This window comes from Crocodylus siamensis, chromosome 14, assembly GCF_052110815.1.
Source record: "Crocodylus siamensis isolate JL-2025a chromosome 14, ASM5211081v1, whole genome shotgun sequence".
NCBI classification, from domain to species: domain Eukaryota; kingdom Metazoa; phylum Chordata; order Crocodylia; family Crocodylidae; genus Crocodylus; species Crocodylus siamensis.
The window spans coordinates 4,502,998-4,527,998 of NC_143408.1; the positions used below are offsets into that span (position 1 = coordinate 4,502,998).

At 46.1% G+C, this 25,001-nt stretch overlaps 1 protein-coding gene across 2 annotated transcripts in view; it reads right to left on the reverse strand.

The window, feature by feature from the left end:
- Positions 1-25,001, reverse strand: part of KDM4B (lysine demethylase 4B) — a 152,370-nt gene that overhangs the window by 20,761 nt on the left and 106,608 nt on the right. Inside the window, exons 11-16 of one of the 2 annotated variants that reach the window (XM_090028105.1) lie at positions 21,219-21,391; positions 12,840-13,396; positions 12,483-12,506; positions 11,070-11,190; positions 7,728-7,906; positions 4,654-4,876 (exon numbers count right to left, since the gene is read on the reverse strand). In XM_090028105.1, the coding sequence (XP_089884231.1) occupies positions 4,654-4,876; positions 7,728-7,906; positions 11,070-11,190; positions 12,483-12,506; positions 12,840-13,396; positions 21,219-21,391 (1,277 nt within the window). The remainder of the gene's footprint in view (positions 1-4,653; positions 4,877-7,727; positions 7,907-11,069; positions 11,191-12,482; positions 12,507-12,839; positions 13,397-21,218; positions 21,392-25,001) is intronic. The other variant, XM_090028106.1, reaches the window with a different exon arrangement.

A 25,001-nucleotide genomic window follows, 5' to 3' on the forward strand; every position in this document is an offset into this window, starting at 1 on the left:
CTTGCAATCAATGGAGGCATCCAAAGGGTTAAGGACAATCAAGCTGGTATTAATATGAGCAGCTGAGCAGGAGTTTAAGTGGGTGAATGAATGCAAAACGATCCAGCAGTGGAGAACTGAACACTGTGCAATTACTGCTGCCCATTGAATCTGACACTATTTAAAGCACCAGGGCAAAATTCCAGATTGGCTGCAGCGTTCGGTCCATCTACCTTAAGTATTTTTATGACCTCCGTAACTGTTGTATTTGAGCAGTTAAGAATTTTAATGTATTTACTATCAATACTCCTGCAAGGCTTGGCAGAGTTGTTATCCCTGTTTTACACATGGGGGACCAAAACACAGAGACCAAGCACTACATTTATTAATCCATTTAGGCACCTGATCACTGCCAATTTCTATGGAAGGGAGGCACCAAATCTGAACCTGCAGCTTGCCCAAAGTCTGTACCACAGCAGGGATTGAGCCTGACCTGTCTGTGTCTCAGTAGCCCCTCTACCATCCTTCATACCGACCCAAACCCTATTAAGAAATTTGCATCTCAACATGCACCGGAGTTGAAAATGCACTATCAGCCAAACAAGGGAAGCATTTTTCCAGTACACATAGCAATAGTATATGGTAAGCCAATCATTTTGATAAACTCGGAGAAAAATATTCAGGTATCAGCAAGGTTGCCACAGTACCTGCCTCTATGAAAGCAGCTACTTAACCCAGATAAATATAATCTCTGAAAAGTCAATAATATAGACCTATACTTGCCTCCTGCATTTGAAGTTTCTTTCCATCATATGACAGGTCAGGACAGCAGATCCAATCCAGACCTGGCACAGGAACTGGGTGATGGGATTTGGAAAACTGATCTCAAAATTGGCTTGAAATGGAAACTGACACCTTTAACTGAAATATTTATGGAGCCCAAAGCCGTGTGGAACAGACTGTGAAATTTCAGCATTGATTTCTTGCTTCAAGACTACAGGTGAGGGACCCCTGGACTTAAAGCAGAGGGAGGGGGATCTCTTGAAGGAACACAGAGGGAAATACAGAAGTATGAGGGGCCAGGAAAAGATAAATTATGCAGAGGCAGGTATTTGATATTCATGTTTGTTTTCAGAGGATAAATTAAATCTTGCTTATTGAGAGCTGCAGGGAAAAAAAAAAAAAAAGAAAAAAACATGACTCAAGAGCTGCTTAGACTAAATTTTAACCTTTAAGTGGCCTCTTAGGAAGATTTGGACAACTCTGTTATTCAGGAACTAAGGGTCTTCTGCACGTCTCTAGGAGGTGAAGAGCTGTGCAATTCCAGATAAGAGAGACTAAACGCCAAAGCCAGTTAAGCCAAGTACTTCCATACCTGCAGAAGTTGAGCACCTCAGTATGTTATGCAGTCCCCCTGGGAAGTGCAACAGGGCCATCATTCCCATTTTACAGATGGGGAACCAAGGCAGAAAGGGATGAAAAGCCTGACTTTTAAAAGTATTTAGGCACAAAGCTCCCATTCCCATTGGAGAAATACAGTGTGCAGAGATAGCCAGGCAAGAGAAGAGAGGCTGCGTGTGCCGACTTGGAACAGAGACCGACAGAAACCCAGAATCCATAATTAGAGCAATGAACCCAGTATATGGGATATCAGCACCTCAAGAGCTTAAAACCTCTGCAGAGGGTAAGTGCTCTGTTCCCCATGTCCTCACTGTTGTCTCAGCCTGTCATGCAGCCAGGTGAGGCACCTCCAACAAGCAGACTGCCAAGCAGTTTTGTAGCACGCTGCCATCCTGGCTGAAACAAGCCTGGACGCCGTCGTTCCATTATACAGAGCGAGCAAACTTGTCTCACTGCAGCAAAGTCGAATAGATACTGCAGTCTACAAGTGCAGACAGACAGCGACAAGGAGACAAGCAGGCACCGGGGACCTTATTAGTCTAGAGCACAGCAGCTAGACCTACGCCTCATGGGCTCCACATACCTAAATCTGTGCCGCAGAAAACACCAGGCTCGGTCTCGGACTACAGATTAGCACTGCTCTGTTTATAGCCACCTCTCTCGGAAGTTGGGCTTCTGGGACTGTTCTGATGTGTAACTCTACTGGGGACGGGTGCACGGACCAGATAAAGAAGACGGACGTTGCAACCATCACTACCTCCAAATGGGACAACCACCTCTGAACTCTCACTCACCCTGCACGGTTATTACCCCTTGTGAGCTGGGAGCAACTCCCTCGCAGATACAATTGACAAGCTGAATCTCTATTCTAATTCTAGTTTGTGCCGAACTGCCTGGCAACCCCTGGTCTAGAAAGCTACAGTCGTAAAAGTAATTTCAGCCAATGTGAACCAAGCCAGACTTTCCATCTGCCCAGGTCAAACTGTCATCTGTTGCACCTCCAAACACTAGTGTGGAAATCAGCTGGACGCTGTAGAATACAAAATACTCCTGACACTAAGCGGCACCTGCAATCAGCTGCCATCAGAAACCCTCTCTTATATGTCTATACATTCCCTTGATTGTAGGCATAACAATCAAGGGAACATATAGACATATATGCCTCTTTTGTGATAAGGCACCATTTCTATATGGAGCAATGCAGATACTGCAAAGAGGCATCTCAGAATTGCTCCCTGGTCTCAGGTTGCTCACAAGAACAAGTCAGGACTCACCCAGAAGATCAACACCTGGACAAGTCGAAAGACTATAAATCGACTCACTTTTCATTTGCTGGTTTTCCTGCTATAGTGAAAACAAATGGTAACTTATGCACAGAGGCCAAAGCAAGTGATATGAGAAGATAACTGTAACTAAGGTACCCCCAGAAACAGGCTTTTCTCAAAGATGCCTGCTTTCAACTTCACTTTTTTCTAACAGGATGTAATTAGAAACCACCACATTTAAATGGAAAACTAATTAGAAGCAACTCCAACCTGAATCCCCACACACATGATGCACAGCCAATGCGTTCATGCTCCACTCTTTGCGGCAGGAACATGGGAGACAAAATTCTTAATGGACTTTTTATTCCTTTTTCTTTGTTCTAGTCCCCTTCTGGCACCGGTACTCTTTTTAACCCCAGGAAAAGGTTCATTTGTCTGCCCTAGCTGTGCAATCACTCAACAAAGATGGGCAGTTGTTGCCAGAGAATTCTCTTATGGAAGTATGAGAGAGTAAAACCGGCACGAGGCCAGGAATCATTAAATTACACAGTGCAAGTGAGCAAAAGAGAGGTACGTAATGAACCATGGCTCTGATTTCTGCTGTCTCAGTGAGGAGGCTTTAAGCTCCCAAAATAAAAATCTCAAAATGATGGTTCATCATCTTAATTGCAGAGGGAGAACTCTGGATTCTGGATCTCATCTTACTTGCAGCAAAAGGTGGCAATATCCTGTTTCATCAGTGTGGGGAGACTGTGTGACAGTTCAGGGCAAGAAAGGGGGTAGAAAGGCTAACCATTTGCACAGCTGCATTTTAATTATTTAGTTCGGTGGCTGGGCCAAAAAATAGCGTATTGGCTTGGTGCATCACAAAAGCCTCTCTTATCAAAAACTGTTTAAATTAAATTTAGCTAGATTTGATCTTGAAATGTTGCCAAAGCTCTCTTTAGACTATATCAAAGCAAACTTTTTTTTTAAATCCTCCTTAACCCTCCCATTTTGTCATGCTGAAACTATTCACCAAATTCAGCTTAAATCCATGAATAGCTGTGGTTGGCCTGAAGCCGTTTTAGGCTTTTGATTTGAATAACTTCACCCAGCTCTACTTCCAACACAGGTTGTCCCTTAAATACACCAGGCAGTTCCCCCGCGAGGCCCAGGAGAATATGCAGGGATGACACAAGTTGGGGAAGAGGTATTTAAGAAGTTTTCTATCCCTGCAAAACAATCCAGAAGCCAAATTACCATTCTGTTCATGCAGAAGGCTCCAAGAATACCAGGCCGTAATTGATGTGTTAGAAGGAGAAAAGTACCCAATAAAATAATGGACTCTCCCTCTAACAGATACCTTCGCAACGGAAGCCCAATCTATAGCTGAAAACATCTGAGGGGACGGTCTGCTGGAGGTCCAGCAGCTACTGAATATTGCGCCCTTGGGTTTGTTAACAGGGGACATTGAGTCAAGTTTAGAAATGGCGGCTTACTCACTGCAGGACGTGCATCTGCTTGCTCTTCCTCAGCTGTTTCTCCTGGGCTGCTTTTAATCAGCACCATGGCTACCCTTCCAATCATACAAGTTAAAGGTTTCTACTCCATGCCCCCTTCTACCTTGTGCATTTAAGGTTGTGCTGCTGTATTTGCCTGCCTTTCACGCCCCCAGGCTCTCACCTGGGGCTCAGAGAGAAAGCTTACCCAATGGGAATTAGAGGGCAGATGTATGTATGAGAAGGAGCTTTCGCTAGAGAGAAGCTGACCCCTGCCAACCAGGAAAGAAAACTAATTCAAGGGAGAGCAGAATATAAAGCAAATATACAGCTTGATCCAAGGATGGCCACAGAGGTAGCAGACCCAGGAATGTAATGAAGGATAACATGAAGAAATATTAGTGCAGGAACAGGAAAAAACAGGAGTTATGAGCATTGCAAGTGAGCCCAGAGAGTCCAGACAAGCAGCATACAGACAAAGCAGCTGTGACTACCCAGATCCCATAATGAAGTAGAGGCACACTCACTAGCGTGGACCTGCAGGCAGCACTTGGCACAGGATATTAAGAGGCTAGTTCCATCTTCACCAATGTAAGAGTTTGAAGGAAGGGGTTCTGTGTTTTCACCGCTTGAAGTAAAGCACATCTCAGGAATCAGAGGCTTGGTCTTCTGTCCACACTTGGAAAGCTGGAGCAGGGAGGGGCTCTCTCCTACAGAGACCTGGACAGCCTCTTTATCCACCTGCAAAGACTAAGAGAAAAAGAAAGTGTTACCCATTGTCTCCCCTTTGCCCAACCACCAACTGGTCTGACCTCAAGACAAGAAGCCCCAGCTTTTGCGAAAAAAAATGTCAATGCTTGCTGGGTAACACTGTTTGAAACCCTGCAGCACTTGTAAGAACCCAGAGTTCCAGTTAAGCAAACAGGGAACCTTGTCACTCCCCCTCCATTCCAACCAGACATGGCCAGAGATCTGTGATGTGATTCGAAAGCTCAGGAAATTATTAAAATAAAAAGCTGTGTTCACTATTTTTATTTTGTAGACATATAAGCACAAAACCAAATCCCCAAATGTTGCAGCTGAAAAATATCCCTCGCCCCTCCCAGACCAAAAGCAAGATCTCCCTCCCCCATCTCCAGGCCCTTGGCATCATTCCCTTGCTCTTTCAGCGAGATTTTCTCCAGAAGGGCATTTCAAGGTTTCTGGTAGCAAGCTGGAGTTAAAAGACAATGGATTAAAACAGCCCAGCTGTACCCACCTCTCCTTACAATCAATTATACAGCCGCATCCAGGCAATCCTGGAGAGAGACTTTATTCTGATGATGGAAAATAAATCAGGGCTCTTTTTTAATTCATTCACACACACATCTGCACACAAACACACACCCCTAGTGAACCCAGAGAGCTATATCTGGATCCAGGTGCACAAGATTGCTAATGCAGGGCTGAAGTGGCACAGAGCCGGACAAGTAATTATATCATCTTATAAATATCATCCTCCTGCTCATGGGATATACCTGGGGGCAAAATGATAATGCCCCAAGGTTGTTGTTCAAATGTTGTGGATAAACTGTCACTCAGTGGGGGGACAGTTGTGGGGAACAAGAAGTTGTGGGTAATAAGAAGTTCAGCTCTGGTGTTTCCATAATGCTATTTTGAAATTTGCTCGAAGTCAACCGCTCGAGCACCGAGGGACAGCAGCTCACGTGAGAGTGAATGTGGCTAGTATAGTTGTTGTTCAAGGGCTCCAAAGTAATGTTTAAAAACAATTCATCCAACTCTTCCAGGACAGCAAGAGGCCTGACTCTTGTTTTTTTTTATTCTCAGGATTTTAAAACAAAGGCAGCAGACAGCTTATCTTTGAGTAGCAGTCCTTGGAGGAAAGAGGTTATATACAAGTAACTGGAGAAGTTCAAAGAGGTACATTTAATGTGAGTAAAAGCCTCTTTCAAATCCTAGTCTTTCTGCACACCTTCTGGAGTGTGCAATGCTAAATCTATGCAGCTGTGTACAAAGTCATACATGACCTACATGAGACTACCTGTGCAATGCCACTGCTGTCTTGTATACAGTGGTGTCTCTGGTGTACATGAAAGCCCAGCAGTGTAATGCAGATTAATATATGGCCCCATAAATCACCACGCAGCCTAAATGTGTCAGTGCATCACCTCTGTTTTCCAATCCCCTTGAAACATCCAGCGTCAGTGTTTACACCAAGAAGCACCAGACACATTCAATTATAGGGACCAGATATGAAGTGTATGAAAGAATTTACATTGAGAGTGGAGAGCTCTAAAGAATTTGGGGTGCCTTCCTGTCCTACGTACTTATTTATAAAGCATGCTTAATGCGTGTTGCACAATTAGATTGGGTTCCCTTTGTTTTGACAGGCAACTACCATAGCCAAGAAAATTTACATCTTAAACTGAAGTTCTCAGAAGTTTAAAACCCAGAAGTATTTTTTGGCAACTGAGGAAGGGTAGATGTGCCCAGCAAACACATCAAGGTATTATTGCTTATTTACTCAAATGATTGGAAAATTAAATGCAAGTTACACACACACACACACACACACACACTTATATTAGCATCTCACACTTATATTAGCATCTCCTTCCTGGTGCCCTGTGTAATGTGCCATATATTACATTAAACCTAGGCTCCAATGCACACATTTCTAAAACAAAGACCAACACTTTTACTCTTGAAAGTGTAACCGAAGTGTGACACTTGCCTACAGCAGCCTGGAAAAAATGGGAGAATTCTGTAGTATATATTAACAGTTCAGTAGCATTTAGTTTGGTCTCTTCTCGGGCACTCTGCAACCACTCTCAGTCAGCATCTTGTGGTGGTAACTCACCTCTCTAGTTTCAAACAACTGAGATTAAAGGTAGAACTGGAATACGGGCATAGGGGAGAGATCCAGGCAAAATCTTCTTCCCATCAGACAGCATGCACCAGTAATAATGGAGGTTACATTGCCTTGGGATCTCTGATTTGTGCCTACTCAGCTGGAGAAGCTGTCGATCTCCAAGCATTGGTAGGGAAGTGGAAGGAGGAAGAAGAGGATATCAGCCAGCTTTTGGGGGTTGTTTTAAGCAAAAGGTGAACACAGGCACGATCCCAAAGTCTTTGAATACACAAGTCAATAATACATCTCAGCTTCACATCTCCTGTCAGAGGATCTCTGAAAGCTTTGCACGTGAACTTTCAAGTCATTCCTCTGACACTTTGCAAATAATGGAGCCAAAGCAGGGATTAAATGATGTTCTGAAGGCCATATGGGAAGCCTGTAGCAGAGCAGAACAAGACCCATCTGAGCTTGGCTGAATATACCTGGCACATGAAATTTCTGCTGTACTGAAGTGAAATGAAAAATTAATGCCAGGAAAGACAAAAAGCCAAAGGTTCTCCCCATTTTTCCTGCTACGCCTCTTCAGCCTGCAAACCTGGTGTTCTTGTCTGTTATCTATCACACTAAAGGGCTGAATCATAATACCGATGCTTTCTTTAGAGAAAGCAAACATAATAGTTTGATTAAAGTACCCACCATGCAGCCCCCTGCACTGACTCACCCATCCACAGCATCATCACAAATTACCTGGTTATACGGGTAGAAGAGTGTACAGACTGCACAATATGGCTCACTCAGGGCAGCAGCTGCATTGAATTTTCTCTCAGCTGGGAAATTATGTACTTTATTCTTCCACTGGAGGGAAAGTAAAGACTTCAAAGCCTCTGGGTCACTCACATCTTCCTCCCCAGAAAATGGAAATGTTTCTAGAGTAAAATGTGCAATGGGAAGACTCGTCAGTACAGACAAATAAAAAGCAGCAAGAGAGTGCAAAACAAATGCACTCCAGTGATACTCGGGAGAAGCAGAATAAAGAAGAACACTTAACTCTTCTATGGTACTTTTCATCTATAGGACTCAAAGCATTTTATAAATACATCTTTCAGCTCCATTTTAACAAGGCTGAGGAACAGCAATTGGCCTATCGAAAAGGAAAGAGGCAAGCTCTCATCCCAGTCCTGTGCCCACTGGGTGATATGGTTTCCTCAGTTTAAGTCAAGGTCAAGATGATTCATACGGACTCAAGGAAATCTCCTTTTTTCAAGTGATAACTTCAGCTTCCAAGAAGTCACTTATGTAGCACACTCGTTTAACATACCACCAAGAGGAGTCTCCTAGTCTCCAAGAAGGGTCATCCAGTCCCCACTGCAGAGGGTCAACTCTGCGCTCAGCCACCATCGCACAGTGCATTTCTTGCCTGCCAATACAGGCATCGAGTCTGCCTGCAAAGCAACCTCCGTCTGGGTTCTCCCTTACCCTTCTCTGCCACTATTCCCCATCTGCCTTTCAAGTGCTGTGCCTCAGCCTTACGTCTCCAACCATTTTTGCTTCCAGCAAAGATCTATTAGGAAGCTGCTTATGCTGCTGCTTTGCTTTCACAAACTTCTGATCAGGGACCTGTGTTATACGATTCTCTGGGCACAGCATCCATCCATCCACACTACAGGTTTGTGGTCTAGTACCTAAGCAATTCAGCTTACTATTTCTGAATTACTACAGATGTAGGAAAACTTTATGCGTGTGAACTAAGTGTGACGTGACGGCAGTGCTGTCAGTGTGCAAAAACCCTACAATACAGCAGCTCTGAGCAGCACAGGCTCCTACATGTGCCGGGGGAAAGGAAACCCCGGAGCCCGATATAAAACTCACACAGCAGTATTGTGCATAATACTCCTGGTATTTATTTTAGCAGGAACATCTCACCGAGATGCTACTCCCGCAAGCCCATGCTGACTCTGTCCCCTTCCTTCATATGTGCTAAAGCCCCAAATGTCCGCTTCCTCCATGCCCAAACCTCCTTGTGACAGCTTCTATAAATCTGTTTGCAGAATAAGTAGCTGAGACATGCTAGAAACAGAAGATTCAGGGCCAGAGTAAAATATTAATTTAATTTAACATTAAAATTAATACAGGGATAATATACTTGCTGTATTATTCATTTTCTGATTTAATTCCAATGAAGGCCTTTAACAAACATGCTGAATCTGCCACAAGACCTCCAAGTCTACTGCACTGCAGTACCGCAAGACCCGTGGAAGCCTTCAGTACACTGTAGACCTAATCTAACCTCAGACAACTTGAACCAGGGGAGAACATGGGAGAGTGGTGTTGGCAATCAAATGATTCAGTTCCAATTTAGAGATGTGCTGCTAGTACAGTTGGGAGGCTTGCACGGCAAGCAATGTGGTTTTATTTAAACAGCTCCATCGATTGGCAAAGCAGAAATTTGTCACCTGCCTACAGAGTCATTATCACGTAGCCAAGTTCAGCTTGACATGTCTGGCCCGAGCTTACTTTTCACCACCCAGGAGGTTTCTTTCTTTTACAGCTGTGTCATTCCTGTGGCCTGCATCGGGTAATGCAGCCTTTGCGAGAGGGGATACTGCATTGGTACATGCCAGGAATACTAGAGTCAGCATTTTCCAGAATCTTGGGACAGCATCTGCCATAGAGCTAATTGAGCTCCCCCTGCTAGACATTCGCTAGACGACCGAGAGGGGATCCAAACACTCGAGTGCCATATTCCCTTAGCTTGCTAAGGCTGGGTGGGGGTTAGGCACTAGCACTGGCCCTGGCATGGGGTTCTAGGCAGGCAGTCCAGGTGCATACTGTGCATCTGATGTTCCTCTTGATGGTCCAAGTAACTGGGCCCAGAGACCACGTTCAGTTCCACCAAACTTTCTCAGTAGAGCATGCACAGTCCCAGCACCCTCTGGATCTTCAAGTCTCCTGTTTACCACTTCGATGGCATGTGAATGCTGTAGCTCATAAAACTTGCACATATACAGGCCATGAGAAGACTGAGTGTACAGACCATTTAGAAAATAGCAGGTGTCCCCAGCACAGCACTAGTTCACCTTTCCCTTGGGGATGCGGGCAGGTTCACTGGCATTCAGTTAGATGGGACTTACCCCACCCCATCAGTCTTCTTTGGCAGCTACCTCTGAGCTGGTGAGAACAACCGAAGCCCTTACCCTTTTATAACCCGTGTCTCCTCTGCCATGTTACCTCCTAATCGGGCTCAGCAGGTGAGCAGTGGCACTCAAGAAGACTGCAAGGGTAATTTGTGGCATGCCTGCCAAAAGGGTTGGCTCCATCTCTACCAGGTGCCTTAGTGGCTAGGCAACTCTTCTCCCCAGATGAATAAGTGGTCTCCAAACTTTTTTGATTGTGCACCCCTATCAGTAAAAAATTTTTGATCACGCACCCCCAATATATGTATATTTATATAAATAGAAATAGAAGTCCTAATATTTTCTTCCTGCACCCCAATGGATTGTCTTGCGCACCCCACTTCGGAGACCACTGCTTTACACTGCCTCCTCATTTCTAACCTAAACTTCTCTTGAGACCATTGCTCCTTGCTCCGTCATCTGCCACCACCAAGAACATCCTCTTTGAACCCCCCTTCAGGGCATTGAAGACTGCTATTAAATCCCTCCCTAAGTCTTCTCCTCTCCAAACTGAATAAACCCAGTTCCCTCAGCCTCTCCTCTTAAGTCATGTGCCCCAGCCCCTGAACCATTTTCACTGCCCTCCACTGGACTCTCTCCAATTTATCTACATCACATCTGGGTAGTGGGGGACCCAAAAATGGATCCAGTACTCCACATGTGGCCTCACCAGTGCCAAATAGACGGGACGAATCACTTCCCTCCATTTGCTGGCAATGCTTCTACTAACACAGCCTGGTATGCTGTTAGCCTTCTTTGCAGCAACGGTATGCTATTGGGTCATTAGGGCACACTGCTGGCTCATCATGCTATGTTAATGACCATCTCTAGCAATTTTTTCAGGCATGAAAAGCCAGTTTGTACACGGCTATAACCTACACACAAAGCTGGATTCTGCATAGCCATATGCACTCACCCTCATCACTTGATGCCTCCTGCTTAACCACAGAGAGAGGGGAACGGGTTGGTGGTTTGCCTAGTGGATGGCGGCGACTTTTCTTTATCTCCATCTTCATCTTTGAGAAAGCAGCAGCAGTCTGAAATAAATTAGAATAAATTACATAAAAGTCCCAGAGTCTTACAGGGAAAGCAGAGCAGCAGAAGCAAAATGCAGTTAACTTCTCAGGCATTTAGCCCACACAAGAAACTCCTTGCTGCATTTGGCAAGGATTGACAAGGACCTCTCCAAAAAAGCGACTGCGATAGAGAACGCCAACACCATCTCATAAAATCATGCCAGGCTAAAAGGTAGGTACAATGTTTTTCTCTTAACCGGGGCAGATTCAGAGCCAGTCCAACTCTGCCACTTCTACTAGTCTCTGAACGGTTTGGTCAGTCAACACACTTGTCAGCATTTCTGCTGAAAACCTCCATGTAAAAGAAAATCTACTTTGGGTTGGAGTTTCTGCTTTGGCACTATAAAAACCTGGGAGTCAATAACCAGAATACCTAAACTGAATAAAATCTGCAGGTTGAGATGCTGAAGTTATTGCAGGGAAATCTGCTCCTCTTCTCCATTCCCTGGCCGAGAAGACTGTCTTTGCAGATGCGTGCGTGCATGCATGCACACTCAGAACCTAACACAATTAATTTCTGCCATCCACTATGGAGGACACTAATGCTTTGTCTGCACTAGAGAAAACAACTGAAAATTAATGCTCCTTCATTTGTGGGAAGTGCTCTTTTGTATCAATAGAGTTGGTACTGTTGTAGCCTGGTGATGATTCAGGAAATCCAGGGAAGGCAAGGGGGTTTCTATGGGCCAACTGCAGAGGTGAGAAGTAGTTAAACAAAATGTATTGCATGTAAGGTTACGTTTGAAACAATGCTAATGCAATCAAACTGGACACCCCACCCACTGCTCTACACAGCAGTCACCAGTGCATCAGCCACTGCAAAACTGGCTTCTGTGATCACCTTTCTGCATGCTACTGGGCACAAGTTTGCTTCGTTGGAAGTCATCCACCCATACAAAACTAGGGTTTCACAGACTCTGTTACAAGCCATTTTTAGAACAGTGATCAAACAACTTTAGATAGAGTGATTCATCTCAAAACTAACTGCAATTATTTGGCTTTCTACTGCTGAGTCTCTGGTTGACTTGCACTTCCCCTTCACCTTGTGGGGAATCAGCAGGGCCCAACCAACAGGAAACACAATGCAGGAATGTCAAGCTTGCTTAAACCGCTAGCCCCGTCGGCATCAGATCACCACAAGCTCAAGGGCAGTAGAAGGGACTTCAAACAAAGGACAATAAAAGCCAGTGGGCACCACTCTACCCAGGAACTGTACAAGATCTTTAGCACAGAGTCCTCTCTCCTAAACCAACCTGTTTATAGACGGCACCGGGGTTCTGAAACAAAAGAAAGAGAGCTGCTGAGATGACAATGACAGCCAGAACACAAACTCAGCACGTGTTAGGTGAGCTGGCCTATCTGCAGCACCATTTTCAGTGATGGCAACATATACATAGGGGATAGGGTTGGCCTTGCAAGATGATAACTAACAAGGATCAACCCTCCACAGCTGGCACCAACTAAGACCCCTTCACAGTAGTTTGGGGAACATACTTGGGATCCACATGGCTGCTGCCACTAGCATTTATAGAAAGGCAGATACAGCTATGACAGTGGAAGTATCTATTTCATCTCTACCCCTTCCTAAACGTGACCTTGCTGGCACGTACCTGTAAATCACTGGCCCCTGTGGCAACCTCAGCATTTTCAGCTTCTGCACTCTCCTCTTCCTTCACAGGAAGCTCTCCGGGAACAGCCTGCTCCCGCCAACCCAGGCCCTTCTGCGTGGCGAACTGCTCAAAGGCCTGCTGGCAGGACATGCGCTCTTTGTCAAACACCACCTTTTTGGTCCGCGGAACCACATAAAGCATGGGAATGATGGGCCGGGGCTTAAAGTCATCTACCTCGTTTGGCACTTCCGAGGGCTGGATGACGTTGAGGGGCACGGGGGGTAAGCTCTTCTCGGCTGTGGCTGCTGCTGCTGCTGCTACGGGGACCAGCGGCCGTGCTGGTGGTGTCTCTTCCTCTGCAGGCTGCTGTGGTGGTGGAGGGGGAGGTGGAGGTGGTGGTGGAGGCTGCTGTTGCTGCAGTGGAGGCGGGGGTGGCTGCAGGTGGTGGTGGTGGTGGTGGTGGTGGTGGTGATGAGGATGGTGGTGCTGATGGAGGTGATTCTTCTTCTTCCTCTCCCCTTTTACTTTCGGGGGACGGGTCTTTACCTTGCAGTCTCCTGTTTCAAGTAAATGACAAGATTGAACAGATCATGCTGAAGTTTCTGGACACTTTCTTTCATTAACTGCTCCCTGTTACAAATGAGATCAGGGTTGACAAAAGGTGCCAAACTAACAAGATAAGCAGCAGAACCTTGCATGAAATAGGTACAGCACACTGGCTATGCAAGAAGCCCTTCACTCACTCTCTGCTTGGACTTAGAAAATCCATTTCTAGAAATTAGGCTTATTTTGTTCTTGCGGCCTATTCAAACCTTGACCGCTCTGCTAAGCACACCTACGTGAAGGTCAGGTGTGACAGAAGACAGCTGTCCACTGCAAACTAGATGGAGAGGATCATGGCGCGTACTACATTAACATTGCTAAGACACACGACTCTTAGTCACCCAGCTAGGCAGAAACACTGAAGCCCCAGAGTCCTAGCTGACCAAATTACAGCACTTGACAAGAAGATTAAGGAAAAGGCACCGCATCTTCTCCTAGGCAATAGCAAAGGGTTTCTCATTTGCTTTACTATTCAGCAAAGATAGCAATAGTTAGGAAAAGCCAGTGTACCCCCTAAGAAGTCCTCCCCATACCTTTTAATTCTTACATCTGAGCTCACTTTTTTGGGAAATAGGCCTGTTTGCCCTTAAAATCACACAATCAAATGAAACGTGAGTCTAGACCACTTCCTTAATGACCGGGTCACAACTCTAGAGGCGAACACACAGTGCCGCACTGGCACATTGAAACAAGAAACCCAATCTGTATTCAGAAGATTTCTATATCCTGTTTTATACCCTTACCCCCCAAGCCACCTTCATTTACTGCTCCCCCCACATCCAACCACTGCTGTGCGCAAGTGTTACTGTATATCCAATGCAGTCAACAACCCTGGGAAATGAAGAATTGAACCAAACCTTCTAAATCACTTTTTACCGAATAGCATCTACTGCAAGGTCTTTAGACAGTGGCCTTTAAAACATGAATCAAGCGCAGCATTGAACCAAGTCTATTACAGGCACCATCTCGGTATTGGCAACTGCGATGTGAGTTTCCACCGCTTGCTTTCATCTGTCCTTCCCCCTCCCGGCTCACCACCATTCATTTTATCTGCATACTGTCACATCTCTCTTACACAGTGGTGACAGCACACAAACTTCTTGGGCAGATGAATGCCCCAGTATTTTTCTATCGAGATGGGGATCACCCATAAAACAAAGAGACCTTTTCTCCTCTCTCCCTATCAGCCCTCCCAATATAACCGCGTAAAATAACGGGGCCAATTTGATTTCAGAACGTTCCCCAACCACCGTGATTAAAACTCCTGCGGGCCCTTGAGTAAGCATCGCTGGGTCAGGACGGAAGATGCCTTGCCTGTTTCCCTTACTGCATCGGCAGTGAATTATGTTCCCTATGCCCACCCCTTCCCCCACTTCATGAATAAAGTTATCAGTCCACTCAAAGGAAAGTAAATAATAGATGTACCACAGACAGATGCCAGCCCTCAATTTGTTTCATAAGAGATTGTTTTTCACCTATAGATGCGGCGATTGGATGGCTCTACTGCAAAAGGTCACTCTGTCCACTAATAAGATGGGGAGAGAGGAGGGGGCTGATGATGCAGAAGGAGACAGACAGACAATGTCGCTCCACCACACCCCAGCTCCATCCCCAGGAAAGCTGATTTCAGCAAACTCAGGCGATTAGTGAAGGATGCACTGCAGAGTAGTAGTTTTGAAACAATGGGAGCCCAAGAAGGGTGGCTGTGCCTTAAGGAAGCTATCCTTCTCGCACAAAGCGAGACGATCCCCGTGCGAGGTAAAAGAGGGAAAGGGGCCAGGAGGCTTCCCTGGCTGACCAGAGAAATCCTGGGCAGACTAAGGGCCAAAAGGGGAGCACATAAAAAGTGGAAACAGGGAGAGATCACCAAAGAGGAATATACCTCTTCTGCTCGTGCTTGTAGGGAGGCAGTTAGACAGGCCAAAGCTACCATGGAGCTGAGGATGGCAACCCAAGTAAAAGACAATAAGAAATTGTTTTTTAGATATATAGGGAGTAAAAGGAAGGCCCAGGGAGGAATAGGACCTCTGCTAAATGGGCAGAAACAACTGGTGATGGACAGAGGGGACAAGGCTGAACTCCTCAACGAGTTCTTCGCCTCAGTGTTCCTAGGTGAGAGGCACGACAAGTCTCTCACTGGGAGTGTAGGGAGGCAGCAGCAAGGCACCAGACTGCCATGCGTGGACCCTGAGGTGGTGCAGGGTCACTTGGAGGAACTGGATGCCTTTAAGTCGGCAGGCCCGGATGAGCTCCATCCGAGGGTACTGAAGGCACTGGCCGACATCATTGCAGAGCCACTGGCGGGAATATTTGAACGCTCGTGGCGCACGGGTCAAGTCCCGGAGGACTGGAAAAGGGCCAATGTGGTTCCCATTTTCAAGAAGGGGAGGAAGGAGGACCCGGGTAACTATAGGCCAGTCAGTCTCACCTCCATCCTTGGCAAAATCTTTGAGAAAATCATCAAGGCTCACATTTGTGAGAGCCCGGCAGGACAAATTATGCTGAGGGGAAACCAGCACGGGTTCGTGGCAGGCAGATCGTGCCTGACCAATCTAGTCTCTTTTTATGACCAGGTCACAAAACGCCTCGACGCAGGAGGAGGGGTGGATGTCGTATACTTGGACTTCAGGAAGGCCTTTGACACAGTATCCCACCCCATACTGGTGAACAAGTTAAGGGGCTGTGACTTGGATGACTGCACAGTCCGGTGGGTGGAGAATTGGCTGGAGGGTCGCACCCAGAGAGTTGTGGTGGATGGGTCGGTTTCGACCTGGAAGAGTGTGGGCAGTGGGGTCCCGCAGGGCTCGGTGCTTGGACCGATACTCTTTAATGTCTTCATCAGCGACTTGGACGAGGGGGTGAAATGTACTCTGTCCAAGTTTGCAGATGACACTAAGCTATGGGGCGAAGTGGACACGCCGGAGGGCAGGGAACAGCTGCAAGCAGACCTGGACAGGTTAGACAAGTGGGCAGAAAACAACAGAATGCAGTTCAACAAGGAGAAATGCAAAGTGCTGCATCTAGGGAGGAAAAATGTCCAGCACACCTACAGCCTAGGAAATGACCTGCTGGGTGGCACGGAAGTGGAAAGGGATCTTGGAGTCCTAGTAGACTCCAAGATGAACATGAGTCGGCAGTGTGATGAAACCATCAGAAAAGCCAATGGCACTTTATCGTGCATCAGCAGATGCATGACAAATAAGTCCAAGGAGGTGATACTTCCCCTCTATCGGGCGCTGGTCAGACCGCAGCTGGAGTACTGCGTGCAATTCTGGGCGCCGCACTTCAAGAAAGATGCGGATAACCTGGAGAGGGTCCAGAGAAGGGCCACTCGTATGGTTAAGGGCCTGCAGGCCAAGCCCTACGAGGAGAGACTAGAGAAACTGGACCTTTTCAGCCTCCGCAAGAGAAGGTTGAGAGGCGACCTGGTGGCTGCCTATAAGTTCATCGGGGGGCACAGAAGGGAATTGGTGAGTATTTATTCACCAAGGCGCCCCCGGGGGTTACAAGAAATAATGGCCACAAGCTGGAGGAGAGCAGATTTAGATTAGATATTAGGAGGAACTTCTTCACAGTTCGAGTGGCCAAGCTCTGGAACGGGCTCCCAAGGGAGGTGGTGCTCTCCCCTACCCTGGGGGTATTCAAGAGAAGGTTGGATGTGTATCTAGCTGGGGTAATGTAGGCCCAGCACTCTTTCCTGCTTATGCAGGGGGTCGGACTCGATGATCTATTGAGGTCCCTTCCGACCCTAGCATCTATGAATCTATGAATCTATGAATCTGCCACTACGGCCTAGCAAATCTTATAGGCCAGGCTCTACACACTGCAGAAAATCAGATAGCCTACCACAACATAATGCGATACTCAGTAAAAGTGATTATAGCCCAAGTAAGATGAAGTGCTAGAATCCCTGCTGAAGTGTTTTTAGGGGGGAAGATCTGAATCTGGACAGTTCCCAGAAGTGCGATCGGAGGGTCTTATTCATACTAATTTATGAAAAAAAAAAAATGGCAATAAGGCTGGCCCAAATAGTTATTGTCGTATTTGTGTAAGCCACACTTCGGGTAAACTGGTTTGTAGTATCGCACAGAAAGGAATATTGAATTTCCTTGGAGAAACAAACATATTGAATGAAAGTCAAATTGGATTTCTCCCCAGTCACACAACAACAGATCATATTTACTCTCTACACACTCCGAGAGCTCGCTACCCAAACAGCAAAGCAAACGCCATTCACTGGCTTTATTGACTTCTAAATGGGCTAATTTGACAGCAGCTGGTAGCCAAGACTAGTTTAAAAGTTTAAGTGCTTCGATGATGAAAGATCTACTTTACAGGTATATCTGTAAAACGTGATAGACATACAAAGCCGGGCTCCAGGGAAATGGTGAGGACAAATCCGAAGGAGAAGTCTGGCCATCATGATTGCCTACACATGGAGAGAAGTGCCTTACTCTTTATTAAATAAGCTTACCCTGTATGGCAGGTTAGCAGGACCACAGGCAGCTATTTACTGATGATCTGAACAGCATGACAAATACCTATAGAAAATAGTTTAGAAATGCAGAGATGGTTTTGGCTTTATATACGGAGACTGTTTGGGGTGGGGGCAGTTTGAAACTATACATCAATTTTCACGGAGGCTGCAGGTGGCCGGTACCTCTGGAAAAACCACTTATGTTGAAGCTGAGTAACTTTAAACATCCAGCTTTAAAACCACTGCTCACAGAGAGCAGAGATTCCATCTGTTACTAAGGAAAAGCTACAGGCTCAAGTGTCAGCACTCGCAGAGAAGATATGGGACAGAAATTAACAGCAGCAATTAAGCAAACTTCAAATTTGTATTGTCAATGGTTTAGAAAGTAAGGGATTGTAAAACAGACCTCTTAATCTAGCAACAGAGTGATCATGGATGCAGAAGAGAAATCAAAGCTGGCAGAAATCTAGTAGGTCCAACTCCAGAGCACCCCCAGCCCCTAAAATGGCACAACTCTCTGGAGTGGGTTTCTAGCAGTTGGTGCAATCCAGCTTATGTATTTCAAGCACTAGGGCTTTTCCCCATTCACAGGAAAAGCTACGCTACAATCTAAGAGACATGCGAATAATTCTACTGTCACAACACTTTTCTTAATATTCATCGTATACTTTCACTGTCTGAAAGTCATCCCATTACCCCCATAGTATGATGCTGGCCCTAGGTGAATGAGCCCTCAGATCTCCTTTCTTGGCACCATATCCCAAAGCAAGATGGTTCACGGGCATGAATTCAAGTGCAACCACAACCAGGTCTGTAGTGGCTGCATTTAAAGTGGTACAAGATACAACACACACACACACACACACACACACACACACACACACACACACACACACACACACACACACACACACACACACACACACACACACAGAGGCATTACAAGGAGCACCCATTGCTACATGGGCTGCATTCACGCTGTTCAATGCTTTCAGAGAGGAGCAGAGCTGGAAGGTTCTCCCTGGAAATTGCTAGTTCCAAGGCAACCTGCTATGACATTCTCACCGCATTAATATTGGCATGCTATATTATGAACATAAAGCTTAGTCAGAAAAGGCAAAAAAGAAAATGTTGTAAAGCATGTGGTGAGAAGCCCTTAAAGCTTCAATCATTAATATTCAGCAAGTCCAAATCAACAACATGAAACAGTTAATTCTTGAAAGCTGCCAGTGATTTTGGAAGGATCCCACTCTTCCTTCTCCCAGCACCTTTTAGTCTTCTTGTCTGGGATAAGTGGAAAACCCCTTTTAAGGAAAGGCGAAACCCAAGGTAAAACGAAAGGGGAGGGGGAAGGAGGAGGGAAGATAACGTGTAACTTGGAGATAAGCTGCCAGGTGCTATCTGCAGACTTGCAAACTAAAAAGTGGTTAGTAGAAAGCCGTAAATAGGTTGAGGAAAAGAATGCAGATTCTGCCCTCGGCCTGCGAGGAGACTACCAAAACCACTTCTGCTTAGCTTTTCCATACTGCCCGGAGAAAACAGCCCATTCCTGATGGGCCTTATCAGCAGTGGGGCTCGCAGAACTACACCGAACACCATATAGCCGCTCGTCGCACTTTCTGCAATGGTGCTGAAAATGGGTTTGTGCCTTCTCTGCTACCAGTTAAGCAGTTTTCCACATCAGGACTAAGTGTGTGATTTAAAATCTGTTCACCTAGAACAAAGCTATTCTTTTCTCCCTTCTTCCATTCTAAGGATCTCAGATCTGTCCCTGCCACTTATCTCTTGCCTCCCAGGAGATATCAGCATTTTCAGACCATTTATTACAGCAGTAACTGTTAAACTCATACACGAGCTGAGAGTGTACAGTTTAATGCACTGCTGGCACTTTCAAGATGGAGTGATAGCAAGTAACTGTTCTCCTGTGCTGTTCCTTCTCCATATGCCAATAATCTACATATCCTCATCTCCCTTGAAGGCAGAAGGCACATTGTCTGGTTGATAAATCGCTGGACTGAGTCAGGAAACTGGGTTATGTTCCAAAGACATAGGGTATGACATTATGTGCCATGACCTTTAAACTTTGCCTGCCCCGGTTTCCCCCTGACATAATTTGGGAACAAAGGGGGTATAATAGGATATGAATATTAGTTAACCAATGGTTTGGAATGCCTCAAAGGGAAGGTATCTATGTGCAGGTTATTCTCTGCACTGCATATAGTGCAAAAAAAGGGCATAGGAAGCAAGAATTACAACCTTCAATACAGTGCTAAGAGGCAGAGCATCCTAGTGACATCACAGAGCCTCTCTACTGGGAAGAGCCACAGATCTCTGCATGGTGACAAAGGCCTGGTTCTTCAGCAGCACGTACCAAAATATTGTGTGTCATACCTGGAGAGAAACTACAACATACCCGTCACAAACCAGGACATGCCCTGATCTACGACAAGCCTTCTTTATACTTCACTCTTCGCATGGTGCCTTTCATCTAACACTCAAAGCGCTTTGCAAACTCTACTCAGACTCATCCTAGAAGGTTAATAAGTACCACGGCCAGGCCAAATACGTGCGAACCAGCGGAGAGGTATTGTGTGATCTGCTGAAGGTCAGACCATAATTCAATACCGGATTTAAGACACAGTCCCACGTTAACTCCCAATCCATACGCCACTTAGAAACTTCCTCTCTTTAAGTGAAGTGCAGGACCTGTGCTAGAATTGTGCGCACACAATCAATTATACACACACAGTAGGGCTGCCACAGACTTGTGCTAATTCAAGCACTCAAAGCCAAATTTGAAGTCTCTCCTCCAGCAGAATGACTTCAGTCAAATTTCTACTCCTATTTGTACAGCAAGTGAAAACTTCACATACGCAAAAGATAGCTTTATGCAGAGAAGGAGGGAGAGGAGAGAGATCTATTGCCCATGGGAATATATAAGGCATACCGCTCCCAGAGAAGGGCACAGCAAACATATTTATTCATTCCTTTATGAAATATTTAAAAATATATTCCTCCTGTAATGTATATTTTTATAAAACTGTAATAGCTCTGGCAAAACTTCCAAGCCCTGCACAGAAAGCTATTTGGCCTGAATTGTTAAAGAGAGGGGAAAAATCAATCGTGGCTGTACACGATGGCGATTTCAGTAAGTAAAGGTTTAATATTGGGAAAGAGTCCACCGATCTTTCCACGGGAATAAACAACACTTGACAGATTATTTACAAATAAGTTCTGGAGGCGCCGCTTGCCCCATTTCTCTGTTTAAATGATCTGTCATCAGCAAGCAAGGTCCTCACCTTCTCCCCCTTCCGTCGCTTTACTTTTTTCCTCTTCATCTAGGTCTGGCCCTCTTTTCAGCTCCTCTTTTACTTTCACCTCATCCAAGGCAGTCTCGATAGCCATGACTTCTCCGAGGGACTTCTGATCTTCTGTTTTATGCCTTCTGGGTTGGCTTCTTTTCCTGTGAGACCTGGAAGGGCAGAGTAAGGATCTCCACTAAGGAACAGCCCTGAGTTTTTAAAACAAATCACACGTCCTAAAAGAACTCAACAGTGAAATGAAGGACCAACCTGGGAGAAAGAACAAAAGTTACCTAGCAATGTCCTGCGCCATCGCAGAGGCAGAATAGACATCGCGGAGGAGATGGGCAAGGCAGATGCAGACCGTCTAAGATTCATTCCCAACATTCAGGAAAGAAGTTTAGTTCTCTCTGAGGTCTGCACAAAGATTTGCACCAATGCTAACACAAACTGCCTATGCTGTGCAAACCTTTGACAGAAGCAGCCAAAAACATGTTACCCTCTCCTCCTCCCCTTTCTAAGTGCCTTAGCCTCTCTAGAGAAATCTGATACTCTGCCAAGGAGCGTGTTCCAGCTCTTGGGCATCATCAAGTGCTGCCAAATTTTTGGCTTAGGCCATTCACTAGTCAATGCAGGTAGCCTATGCCTTTCTGAGCAGATAATGTCACCGTAAGGTAATTCAGTAAGTCAAAGAGTGACCCAAAGACTAATAAGAAGGGCAGATGTTAGTGTCATATTGACACTCGAGATGTAGCAAAACACCACCCTTACTGACAGCGATTTTGAACAACACTGATCAAATCCAAAGCAAGAAAACTACAGAGAGCAGCACCCAGGATGATGGCAAGGGAGATCCACTGAAGCGAGGGAGCCCTTCCAAGTTAGGAGCCACTTGTACATTTTATCTAGTTTTAAGAATGCCATGGTCAAGTAAATATCTGAACTCCAGGTCCAGGGTAAATGAAACCCTTTATCAGCAGAGATGGATTCAGAAAACTGCAACTTTCATCCTCATTTTTAGCGTGCAGCGACTTCCATATGGTCTCCACATTCTGTGCCATGACATCTGCCATACCATAATGAGGGAATGCCGTGCCATCCTCTACCACTTATCTGCCTCAGAGTCCTAGGGAGCTGGAATCCAGCTTCACACCCTCCACACCCATCTAGAAACTCAGCCCCTAATTAGATCTGGAGTAGAATGAAGTTAACAGACCCCTTAATGAAGCAACAAACTGAATGGGGGGGGGTGGAATCCAACAACCTGCAAAATAATGAATGATTAATAGAGAAGGAAAATTAAACCACAAGCATGGTAATTTATAATTGCTAGACTCTAACCATATGGTTGCCCTCTAAGTATAGATGTTTACTTCACACCTGCAAGACATTCATTAGCAGGTACACGCAGCTGAACTGAGAAGCATCAGCTTTTCTCCCCACCAAGGTCCTAAAGATGCACCACGTTTTCAGAGGCAAGGCAAGCAAACACAACTTTTCTTTAAACTTTCTGGAGTCGGTAAAGGAACTAGAGTAAGATGCAGTGTTGGAGGCTATTTTTAATAAAGAAAATACTTTACTCCAGTTATCCACAAGCAGGGCACAAAGGTTTAAACTTGTAAGAGGTGCAGGGGAACATCTCCAGTGCCTCTATCACTTTGAAGCTGAAGGGATCGCAGCAGGCAGGAGAGGGAGCACTCCACAGGTGAAGCTGCATTTCTAGAGCTACAAGTACATGGATCCATGGTAGCAGAAAGAGGAGATGATGCTCCCTTGCTCGGGCATGACTGCAATATGAGAAATGGGCTGCCTTCCTGTGAAGTGAATTCAAGGCTTTTGGCCAAAGCCATGGGCAGAGTTGATCTATACTGCCTTACTAAGTTAAGGCAAGCTTCCTATGGGTCCAAATGTCTTGCAGAAGCAGACATGTAGCCAATGAAATGCTTTAAAAATTAAGGATTCGGTAAATGAAAACCCCCAAAAGGCACCACCACTTCTTTTTTTAGAACAAACTGCAAAGTGACCTAACAGAAGTACTTAAAACCACAAAGAGTTTTGGACAAACACATACCGAACAAGATAAACCTCAGCCTGGTGAGGGAAGTCAGAGTGCTCAGGCAGAATTATTTAATCCCAAGAGCTGTAAACATATGGAGAATGTGGCTAACTGAGGCCATCGAACCAAGGAACGTATATGTGTTCAACAGCTTGAAACCTGCTTCAGGGCAATTCTGGAATAATCTAGGAAGCAATGAGCACAGCAGACTCCAGCGGACGAGCAGACAGGCCTTTTACAATAGTCAAGATTAACAAAGGGACCTCGCTGCTGAGCAATAAGCTTCTAAAGGGACAAAAAAAACCGCACAGTGTGGTCACATGGGGTTTTACACCTTCATATGCTACCAGGACACGAAGTAACCGACTCTCTCGGAAAGCAAATGTCATCCCTAATCTTCAGGCACAGGAAACAGAGGGTAAATAACCTGCTGAAGTTCGGCAAGGCAGGCACAGGCCAGAATTGAACCCCTGCCCTCCAGGAGATCCAACTGCCTTTCCTGAAGCTTGCAGGGGAAGAAAGACTGAAATTATTTCAGGAAGAACAGCTCTGAAATAAAGCAGTATTTTAGGATCTTCCTATACAAGGAGGAGGCAGTGAGAGACACCCCTCCCTGCCTTCAGCTCTAACATAACAGACCTACATGTTACGGCATGTAGGAAAATGGGGTGCGTAAATGAGGCAAAGCTACGGCAAGGTACTGACAACTATGTGGAGCTCCACTAATGAAGAGCTATACCAGGTCGGCAATCTTTTTGGCTGGAGTGCCAAACACACCCCAACCTCAATGCATGCCTTGACTTGGTGAGCCAGAGGCAGACAGTGGGGGAGCGGTGTGGGACCCAATCCTCATTCCTGGTGGTGGGTGCATGCATACCTGCAGGTGGATGGCAGGGGAGGGGCTGGGCTTGCACTGGCCTGGCCCCTTCTGCACTGTGCACAGAGGCACACGTGCACCCACGACCCCCACAGAGCCAGCGCTGGGGCTCTGGAGACTGGTGCAGCTGTGTGGAGCCTGCCTGCTGCAGCTGCCCAGAGCTCGGGCCAAGTGTGGCAGGTAACTGGGAGGCTGCAAACAGCTGCACCGGGGTCCGTGCCTCGGGATGCATGGCCAGGAAGGTGTGTGGGGCAGCGCCGTCTCAGTCCCTTTCCCGCTGTCCACCCGGAGGCGCACATGCAGCCACTGTCACTGAGCCCAGTCAGGTTTCCAGACCCCAGTGTGGTTGTTTGCAGCCTCCCGGCTGCCTGCCACAGCCAGCCCAGGCTCTGGGCAGCTGCTGCCTGCCACGAAGCCCCGGCAGCATGCAGCAGGGTTTGCAGCCTCCCAGCTGCCTGCTGCGAGCAGCCCGGGCTCTGTGGCCAGCAGTAGCTGCCCAGAGCCCTGGCCGGCTGTGGTGTGCCGAGCAAAATGGCCTTGCATGTTATGCTCTGGCACATATGCTGGGGGTTGTCAGCCCGTAAGCTATAAGCTCGTATCAACACGTGCAACCTCTTTCTTCCCAAGGTGCTGTAATACCCAGATTTAAGATATCAGGCATGTTTACCAGGTCTGCAGTTTTAAAGCACTCCTCAAGTGCCCTACTGAAGTTGGCCTCAGGTATGCAAAGTCAGCCTAACTCCTCATTTCAGTTTTAAGAATGTTATAGGCCTACTGGGATTATTGAAAATTAACACCACCAACAGTCTGTTAAAATTTCAACTGAAATAAAGCCACCTGTGGGAAA